This window comes from Felis catus, chromosome E3 (genome assembly GCF_018350175.1).
Source record: "Felis catus isolate Fca126 chromosome E3, F.catus_Fca126_mat1.0, whole genome shotgun sequence".
In the NCBI taxonomy this organism is placed as follows: domain Eukaryota; kingdom Metazoa; phylum Chordata; class Mammalia; order Carnivora; family Felidae; genus Felis; species Felis catus.
In genome coordinates this window covers 36,968,511-36,978,166 of record NC_058383.1, presented here as the reverse complement: position 1 = coordinate 36,978,166, position 9,656 = coordinate 36,968,511, and the positions used below count along the sequence as shown (strand labels likewise).

Sequence of the window (9,656 nt, the reverse complement as noted above, 5' to 3'; positions counted from 1 at the left end):
CCAAGACCTCGTCTTCACCTGGGTGCTCGTCAGAGATTCAGACTCCCATATCCCACCCTGGGCCAGAATTGGCACTTGAACAGTATCTCCAGGTGACTTGTGTGCACCATAAAGTGAGAAGCCCTGAATTAAACAAATAGATCAGGGAGCTCGAAGTACTTTGGGCTGCCTTTTTATGACCCATGAATCAAGTGAAGTAACCCTACATGTTAAGACCTAGGAACAACCAGAAGTCTACAATTCAGGATTCAGACGCCACCCCGGGGATCCTTTAATTACATCAATTTATTCAAGTGGTAGAAAAACTGTCTTGGCGGCTGGATGCCAAAATAGAAAGCTTGTAAACATGATTTCATCCCCTGTCCCCTCCAAGGAGCTTCCTATGATAGGAAACAGAATTCTAATTGGCAAATTCCATGATGAGGTCTGTGGAAAAGGATCCCGTGATGTAGCCATCGTCTCTTTAATGCACCCCTGCCCAGGGGGGCTGGCTGGACCCTGCCACTCAGACATGGTGCGGTCACAGCGAGTTCCATCGCTAACAGCTCCTGCTTCAGGAGGCCGGAGGCTCTTGGGCAGCAGAGCAGCCCTCACAGGCAGCAGACACAGGCAGGCAGGGAAGGAGCGGTCTCTCTCCAGGGAGCACTGTATTGCTAGGGTTGCATGGGTCACAGCAGGTGACCAGGTGAGAGCCCAGGGCCAGATGAGGGGCTGAGGCACAGGTGCTATCAGAAGCTTGGCTTGGCACCAGGGCTGAGATCACCCAGATGGTCAGCGGTCCTGAAACGTCCCTTGTGGAAGTCAGACCGTAACAAAATGAGCCTTCAGAGCAGGCTTTGACGGGAAGCTGGAGGCTTCAGTCCTTGAAGGGGTTGTGGGCATCACCCTGCTGTTCCTTCTCCCCGGCCAGGAGCTCCCCATTCATCTCCTGCAGCGGGTGGTAAACATAGGCCCCATCCAGATGCCGGCTCCGCTCTGCTCTTGAACCAAGGAGCAAGGACACGTTCACCACCGTGCTGATCAGCAAAAGGAAAACTAGGGCCAAGGTGAGGGCCAGCCAGGTGGTCCTGGGTGCAGAAGAGAAAGCCAGAACAGGCGGTTGTTGAGGAGTGCTGCAGGGGTTTCCCTCCCTCTCCTCCACCAGAAGGGAGGCACAAAGTCAGGGACCTCCAGGGGACTGTCCAGGAGCAAAATGGGCCTGGTAGGGCCAGGGCACATTCCAAACCCATGCTCCAGGAGCAGCAGTGACAGTCACTGTGTGGGATGCAGGCCAGCACTGCCACATCCCCTGATATTTCAAGAGAAACCATGAAAACAATTTTTTAATATCAATGTTACTGATTTTCAGATATTGTAATAAATCTTAAATTTTTTTAAATTATGCAGGCCAAATAAAAATACAGTTGGGGATCTAATGATGATGTGGACCACAAAGGCTGGTCTCCGTTCCAGACACCTCAAAGCAGAGTGTGGAGAACAGCACCCCTGCCTCCCTCCTGTGGAGCTGGCGAGGGCTTCCAATGATCCTTGCATTCCTTCACGTGAATCTGTGGCCAAAGCCCTCAACACAAAAAGAGACACACGCAGATTGCTGGGGGGCATGGTCGTTAGCCCCCCATGGCTCCCCTTCCTTCCCCAACAGCTGCCAATGGGTTCTATGTCTGCACTGGGGAGGAAGAGCTCAGTCTCACAACTGAGGAGCCCGAACTTAAGACTGAGGCCAGGGTGCTCCCAGGGCCCCTGTCCCTGCTCTGGGTGCATTTTCAAAGCACATTTCTATGTTTTTTTGTTTGTTTGTTTGTTTTTTTCAGGTGTGGCTCTGGCCTTTCAGAGCCTCACCCCAGACTCACCAGGTCAGGACCTCCAGGAGGGACCTGGGAACTGCATTATTGATGAGACTGACCCAAAGGACAATGCCAGGAGATTTTCATTCATACCCACACTTGATTCCCACCTCCAACGCGGGTGGGGCTGGGCTGGCACCCAGGACCATGAGGTGAGAACTACCTTTGGGAAGTTCTCAAAGCAGGGTCCCCATACCAGCAGCATAGCATCACCTGGGATAGCACCGGGAATGCAGATTCTCAGGCTCCCCCGGCTTACTGAAGCAGAAACTCCAGAGATAGAATCCAGCAATCTCTTTTAATGCACCCTCCCAGAGGTCAAGTTTGAGATCCACCTCACTAGAAAACAGACATAAAGCCCACCACAAGGAGCACCCGGAAGTGCCTGAGGAAGTATGTGAATTCCTCAGGCTTGGCACTTGTGTACCAGGAGCTGAGAAAATAGGTCATGAGTCTCACCGCCAGGGAAAGGAACCCCATGCCCTGCCCCACTCAACTCCAACTGGGATGATGACTGGGGTCCTTCTCACTATTTCTGAGGACCACTTCAGTGGCTGTGAGCATCAGCTGTGACGCCCTCTGTGTTCACAGTGGAGAAATGTCATCTGGGTGCCCAGCGGCCACCTCCTAGCCCTGCCTCGTCCCTGAGCAAAGGCCATACCTCACAGGTGGAGGGAGGGGGGATTTCTTCCATCCCCGCCCCAAGTCCCACCTAATCTCCTACCCGGTGAGAAGGGAGAGTTCTCCTGTCCTCAGGGTGGCCTCGGATGGCCGGAAACACTGCTTCACTGTAAGACACCAGGGAGAGGGTGAGAGGCTGGGAGGGGAGGGGTATGCCCCCTCCTGCCCCCCGGGGATCTGGGAGGAGCCGCACCTTGGGAGAGGATGCTGTTAAGGGCTGGCGCCTGGGCCAGGCTACAGCTGCCGGTCTGGGGGTCACACGGACACTGGTGCTCACATTCGCAACGCCTCTGGCAGCCTGGCCCGTGCCAGCCGAGGGGACACTCTGCGGAGAGGAGGTACAAGTGGAGGACGCCTCAGTGGCAAGGCCTCTCTCTGCACTGACAGGATGGACCCCAGGTGTGCACAGAACTGGGCTGAAGCACAAGTGCCCCCCAGGCCCCCCCAGGCTAGGCCCTGGAGGTACCCTGGGTGGCATGGGGCCCATCTAGCTTACCCTGCTCACAGGTATGTCCAGTGAAGCCAGGAGGGCAGGTGCATGTCCCCCCAACTGGGTCACAGGCAGCTCCATTCTGACACTGGCACCTCATGGCGCAGTCCTCCCCGAAGGAGCCGTTGCTGCAGGCTGGAGGGGGGGAAGGGGGGAGTCTTTTCAAAGTCCAGCCCTGCCTTTGCTAGGCTGGGGGCCAAGACTGTAGACAGATTTCAGTCACACCCAGGGCCCTGTAGGCTCACGTATTCTTCCAACAGAAAGTAACGGACAATTCTACTTCCAGGCAGGCCCTGAGGCTATGCACTCATGGAGACTCTCGTCTAGATGGGCAGGTGGCCAGTGAGCCACAAAGCAGATATGGAAGTACAGGTGAGGACAAGTGCAGGAGGGATGGGACCAAGCGCAGCAGCAGACCCCGGGAGGGGGTGGGATGGGCAAGCCCCCGAGGGCAGGGCACTTAAGCTGGGGGGTTTGCGGAGCAGAGCTGGGTCAGTGAGTAGAGGAGGCTCTGGAGCACCCTGGCAGGTCAGGCTGAGGAGCTCATTTCTTCCACTTACTCAAAAGGAAGCCCTGAAAGATTTCAAACTGTGGATGGTTGCAGTGGGTTGAACTGTGCCCCCCAAAAGATATGTCCTAATCCTCAGAACCTGTGAACATGACCTTATTTGGAAACGGAATGTTTGCAGATGTAATTAAGTTATAATCTTTAAGAGATGACAGCATCCTGGATTTAGGGTAGGCCCTAAATCCAATGACCTGGGATCCACGTAAGGAAATGGACAGACACAGGGAGAAGGCCGTGTGAAGAGGCAGAGACTGGAGTAACGTGGCCGCAAGCCAAAGAACGCCTGGAGCCACCAGGAGCTGGAAGGGGCAGGAAGGAGCCTCCCCTAGACCTTTTGGAGGGAGTGGCGGCCCTACAGACACCATGAGTTTTGCAGTTGTGGCCTCTTGAACTGTGAGAGAATGAATTTCTGTTGTTCTCAGCCATGCAGTTTGTGGAATTTGTTGTGGCTGCTACAGGACATCAATGCAATGATTTAGTCAGGTGAGAGGAAGACATAGGGAGCGGGATAAAAGCAGCTGCCACGCTCGCCCTCTCCCCATGTGTCCAGGGCCGGGGAGGCAGCTGGCCTGCTGGCTTTTACCTTCACTGCAGTTGGACCCCGTCCATCCAGCTTCACAGCGGCAGCCAGCTGCCAAGACAAGACCAAGAAGGCCAGGTGAGGGATCAGGCAGGGCCAAGGCAGTGAGAGCTGGGAGCCCCGGTCACAGCTGCCTCCCCAGAGACCCCACTCACTCTCTGTGCAAAGCCCGTGCTGGCTGCAGTTGGAGGGGCCACAGTCCAGCTTGTTGCAGGCAGCGCCCTGCCAGAAGTGCCCCGTGCACTGGCAGCGCCCCTCCACACAGGTCCCATGGCCGCTGCAGTCAGGCGGCTGGCAGCGGGGCTCGTGCAAACACACCACAGTAGACACGCGGCGCGGACAGCGCCACATGTTGTCCTGGCTGCAGGGGGACATCGTGTGTGAAGAGAGGCCATGGTGCTGGTGAGCCCCAGCTAAACCTTCTACCCCCTACTGTAGCCCCTGGGGGATGCCTCTCTCTCTCCACTGCCCCTTCTCCAGCCGCGTATAGGTTCATCCCACCCTGACAATCTCTTCCAACCCCAGGGCCTTTACACATGCTGTTCTCTCTGCCCAGAAGGATCTCCCAGCCCAGCCTTGCCACCTCCCCAACCTTTAGATCTCAACTCAAGTTCCATTACGCTCAGAGAGGTCTTTCCTGACCTATCAACCCCCTTTCACTGGTGTGGATGGTACTCATACACTATGTATGATTCAACACTCTTCTTGTAAGCAGTGAGAAGCAGGGATCTTGGTTCTTCCTGCTCACTGCTGAATTCTCAGGGCCTGGCACATAGTAGGTACTCAATATTTGCTGAATGAGACAGCTGGGGACAGGCCTGGACATAAGACCTCAAGAAGGGGGCTCTGGCATGCTTACCAGTGATCTGATGGGTAACTGGCCAAGGTCCCATTGAGCACGAAGGTAGCGGAGCCCCCTCCATCGAGGTTGATGGCGTTGACCACATCCTGTTTCAGCAAAAACTCTGCCATCTCCCACAGGTTAATGCTGCAGCATAAGAGCATTAATGCTGACCACGTCCACCAGCGTTTCCAGTTTAACTGGTCTTACTTTCCATGGTGAACAGTATCACACTTGCTATGGCAGACAAATTTCTAAGTGGGCTCCCCCCCAATAATGGCCTGTCTTAATCCCTGGGAGCTGTGAATACAATGGGAAATCACTCCCATGACTGTGTTATCTTGTACGGCTCAGCTGTCTGCAAGTAGGGACACTGCCCTGGATTATGGGTGGGCCCGATGGGATCACAAGAGTCTTAAAAGCACACCTTTCCCTGGCTGGTGGCAGAAGGTGAAGTGAGAGGTTTTGGAAATACAAAGGGGGCAAAGGGACGGGACACATCTTTGCTGGCGTGAAGACAGGGAGGGTACATGCATGGGAAGGAATGCGGGCAGCCTGAAGGAGCTGAAGGTCCCCTGGCCAACAACCAGTGAAGAAATACAGACTTCTGTCCTACAACCACAAGGAAGTGCATTCTTCCAACCCCCCAAATGAGCTGGGAAGAGGATTCTTTCCCTGAAGCTCCAGATGAGAGCCCTGCCTGGAAAACAGCTTGATTTTGTCCATGGGATACCTCAAACACAGAACCCAGTTGAGCCCTCCAGACTTCTGACCTACAGAACTGTGATCTAACAAATGGGGGCTGTTGGTGTTTGTGTGTTACTCAGCAAATAACAAACTAATACAGTCTCTTCACAGAGAAAGAAACTGTGCCTCAGAGAGGCTGAACGACTTGTCTGTGGCCACAGAGCTAGTGGACAGCAGAGCTGAGACTGGAACAGAGGTCTTCTCCCTGCTAACTTTGTAATTACTTCCTATTACCCCATCTGGAGCGCAGGAGAGAGGAGGCCTAAGTTGGGGGGATGGAGAGGAAGAGTGTGGAGGATGAGGAGTTCTCAGAACTGGGACAGACGTAGGGACTCTTTTCGTGTGGGAAGGCAGGGGTCAGATGGATGTGAACATCCCCAGGGAACAGCTGGGAGTCAGAAGGGCAGTCGTTGGTGGGCTGAAGTCCCTCAAAGCCAGACTCAGCCCAGGCCTGGCATTCCCAGTTTCCGGCACTCACCCCCGCTGCTCCGTCTGCCCATCTGCGTGGAAGAACACCAGCTGCCCCTTCCGGTCATGTCCCACTGCCGTTCTGGCTGACATCACATTCACAAATTTGCTAAAAGAACCTACAAGAGAAGAAGCCTGGCTGATGACCTCACCCTGTGGGAAGCCTCCTGGACTCTGCCTGTAGTTTCTGCCAGTCTAATGCCACTCTCCAACATTTCACTTAGATCGCAGCTTCCTGCCTCCCATCTGCCCCATCCCACTCAGTCTCCACATAGTAGCCAGAGGGCTCTTCTCAGGTGAAAACTAAGTGACATCAGCTTCCAGGGGAAAACCCTCTAATAGCTTCCACTGTCCCCAGCACAAAAATCCAAGGCCCTGGCCTGCTTGTTCCACCTCATCTCTGGGGGCTCCCTTCTCACCACCCTGCAGCCACTTTCTACTTTAGGGCTTCTGCACCTTCTGTTCCCTCTGGCTGAACTGTGCTTCCCCTCAGCTCTTCCCATGGTTTGCTATTTCCCATCTAGGGCATCTCCTCAGTGAAGCCTGCCCTGACTGCTCAGTCTAAAACAGCTCATCTCCACATCAGGGCCATAGCATCCTTTCACACCCCATTATTCCACACCTTGGTGCTTCTCAAATTGGAGAGCCCATCAGAATCACCCAGGAGGCTTGTTAAAACACACATTTGGGCCTCATGCGCAGGAAATCAGGATTCTGATTCAGAGCTCCTTTCCTCTACCTGTCCCCTTTCCCCCAACTTTACTTTTCTTCCTCAGCACTTACCACTTCCTTTCATCTTCCTTTCAATAGAAAGAAAGCACTTACCACTTCCTTTCATCTTAATTTCTGTAAAAAAGAAGCACTTACCACTTCCTTTCAATAGAAAAGTATCTATTTCCTTTCTTAAGTATGCCCCAAGAGCAGAGACCTTATTTTGTCATAATCACCACGGATTCCCTGTACCTAGAATAGTACTTGCTCAAAGACTTAAGAACAGACTCCTGCTCCAGCTCAGTGGTCCTGGTTCTCAACAGGGCTGTGCCACAACCTGTCTGACCCCAAACCTGTCTCCTGTGTCTCATCACACTCGGCCGCCTGGCTCTCGTTGATGTAGACACTTCCATTGCGGATCAGCCACACGACCCCACTCAGCAGTTGCACAAATGGGTTCTTAGTGTCCAGCACCTCCTCTTCAGACAGGTACCTGGACACAGAAAAGGCAAGAGATTCACTCACCAGCAGGGACAGCTGCGGTTAGTAGGGGTCCCACTACCCTTCCCTCCTCGGCTTGGCTGGTTGATTCTTCTTGGTTTCCCAGGAACCATCCTGGCCCTTAGTGCAGCCCTTGTAAATAGTCTACCCATCCCAGTTAACACTTCATCTAATATAAACAACCATTCTCAGCAGATCTCAAGTTCATCCTATAGCCCTTAATTTCCTAGGCCATCACTCTGGCCAAAATACCACCCGATGCCTACTGAGGAACCCTGCAATTAAAGTGCCTATTCCCATTCTGCAGAATGGACGCCGAGGCTCAGCTTTGGTAAATGACCTGAACACACCACCATGGCCACAACCCAAATCTCAGGTCCTCTGCCTTCGTCAGTAACGAGGCTCCCTGCTTTCTCACCCGGTGACCAGGGTCCCGTCGCGGCGGATCCCGAACTGCGCGTTCTGCAGCCCCCCGGCGCTGCTCACCGGGCGCCCGTCGCTCACCACGTTCCCCAGGCACTCGCCCGTGTCCATGCGGAAGAAGCCGCCGTTCTGGGCGACGCTGCAGCCAGCCGCCCTCGCCGTCTCCTCCACGGTGGCGCGGCGCCTCGAAGCGCAGCCGCCGGACCCACCGGGCTCCAGCACCGAGAAGGTACGCAGGGGCTCCGCTGCCCGCGTCAGATGGCCAGCCACCGCGCGATCCGAGAAGTGTGAAACGAAGGCGCGCACCGCCAGACCGCGGGGGCTGGGGGTCGCCGGGGTAGGTGGCCAGCTCTCGTGCTCGCGGCTGCCGGCGCGCACCCTCGTGCAGTCCCGGGCGAAGCGCGCGCGCGCGTGGGAGTAGGGCAGCAGCAAGTCATCGTCGCGGGAGGCCCTGTGGGGACACGGCGGCCGTGAGCTCGGAGGGCTCAGGGGAGGAGTACTCCCGAACCAGGCTCAACCCTCGGGAGCTGTACTCACCCCGAGCCGAGGCTGCTGGTCGCCTCCCGGAGGAAGCCGAGCAGCGCAAAGAGGAAGACAAGCCAGCGACCCATGGAGGCCGCCATGTTGGACCCGGGACCTCCAATCACGTGGGACCACCCCACGTGACTCAAGACTTTTGGTGGCCGCTTTCAGGAGGGACAGAATAATTTAGGGTCCTTTGGATATCGCGAGATCCGGTCCTATCACTTACTGTGTTTTTTTTGTTTTGGTTTGGTTTTTTTCAGAAGAGGCGTGGCACTCGTGGTGGTGGGAAAATTCGTGTTCACGTAATTTCAAAGATACCGGAGGTTGTAAGAGTCATGTAAAGAACTCCCATATGCCTTCTACTTATCTTTACCAATTGTTAACTTTCGTCTCATTTGGTTTATCATTTCAACTTTATTCGTATACTTACCGCCCCCGCCCCCGAACATTTGCAACCAAGTTGCAGACATCTTTTACTAACAAGGACATCTTCTTACATAATCACAGGCCGAGTAAAATTAAGACATTACATACTGATAGTTTGTGAACCAATCCACAGTTCACATTCAAGTTTTTCCAATTTTCTGTATGATGTCCTTATTTCCCCCACATCCAGGGTCTAATACAGGAGTTGCATTTAGTTGTCATGTCTGTTTAGTCTCCCTGATTCTGGAACAGTTTCTCAGGCTTGGTGTTCTATGACCTTCACATTTTGGAAGAGGACAGACAAGTTGCATTGAGAACATAATCAGCAGGGATCTTTATTTAAAAATTAAGAATTTTTTTTTTTTCGGGGGCGCCTGGGTGGCTCAGTCGGTTAAGCCTCCGACTTCAGGTGATGATCTCAGAGCTCAGCTGGTGAGTTCTGCCAGCTTAGAGGTCTGTGCTGACAGCTCAGAGCCTGGAGTGTGCTTCAGATTCTGTTTCCCTCTCTCTGCCCCTTCCCCCTCTCAAGAATAAACATTTAAAAAAATTTTCTTAAGGAATTTATTTTTTTTATTTACTTTGAGAGAGAGAGAGAGAGAGAGAGAGAGAGAGAACGCGCGCACGAGCAGGGGAAGGGCAGAGAGGGAGAGAGAGAGAGAATCCCAAGCAGGCTCTGAGCTGAGCCTGATGAGGGGTTCAGTCTCACGACTGTGAGATCATGACCTGAACCGAAACCAAGAGGCAGACATTCAGCCGACTGAGCCATCCAGATGCCCCTAAAAATTAAGAATTTTAAGATGGAGACAGCAGAGTGTGAACGCAAGCATGGGACCCATCCTTGTGCAGGCCCT

The 9,656-nt window shown here is 53.9% G+C and overlaps 1 protein-coding gene across 3 annotated transcripts; it reads right to left on the bottom strand.

Annotated features, from left to right (window-relative positions):
* Positions 1-267: 267 nt before the first annotated feature.
* NAGPA (N-acetylglucosamine-1-phosphodiester alpha-N-acetylglucosaminidase) lies at positions 268-8,551 on the bottom strand. 3 transcript variants are annotated; one of them, XM_045047779.1, is made up of 12 exons: positions 8,392-8,551; positions 7,850-8,305; positions 7,284-7,423; positions 6,230-6,338; positions 5,023-5,151; positions 4,319-4,524; positions 4,167-4,214; positions 3,022-3,150; positions 2,719-2,850; positions 2,569-2,632; positions 1,457-1,561; positions 268-1,067 (listed from the first exon to the last, which is right to left on the bottom strand). In XM_045047779.1, the coding sequence occupies exons 1-12, from the start codon at positions 8,475-8,477 to the stop codon at positions 857-859; spliced, it is 1,815 nt and encodes a 604-aa protein (XP_044903714.1). In that variant the 5' UTR covers positions 8,478-8,551; the 3' UTR covers positions 268-856. The 3 variants fall into 3 exon arrangements, with proteins under 3 accessions (XP_044903714.1, XP_003998942.1, XP_006942420.1); XM_003998893.5 differs by lacking the exon at positions 1,457-1,561; XM_006942358.4 differs by lacking the exon at positions 1,457-1,561 and having other exon boundaries at positions 935-1,067; positions 2,557-2,632.
* Positions 8,552-9,656: the final 1,105 nt, after the last annotated feature.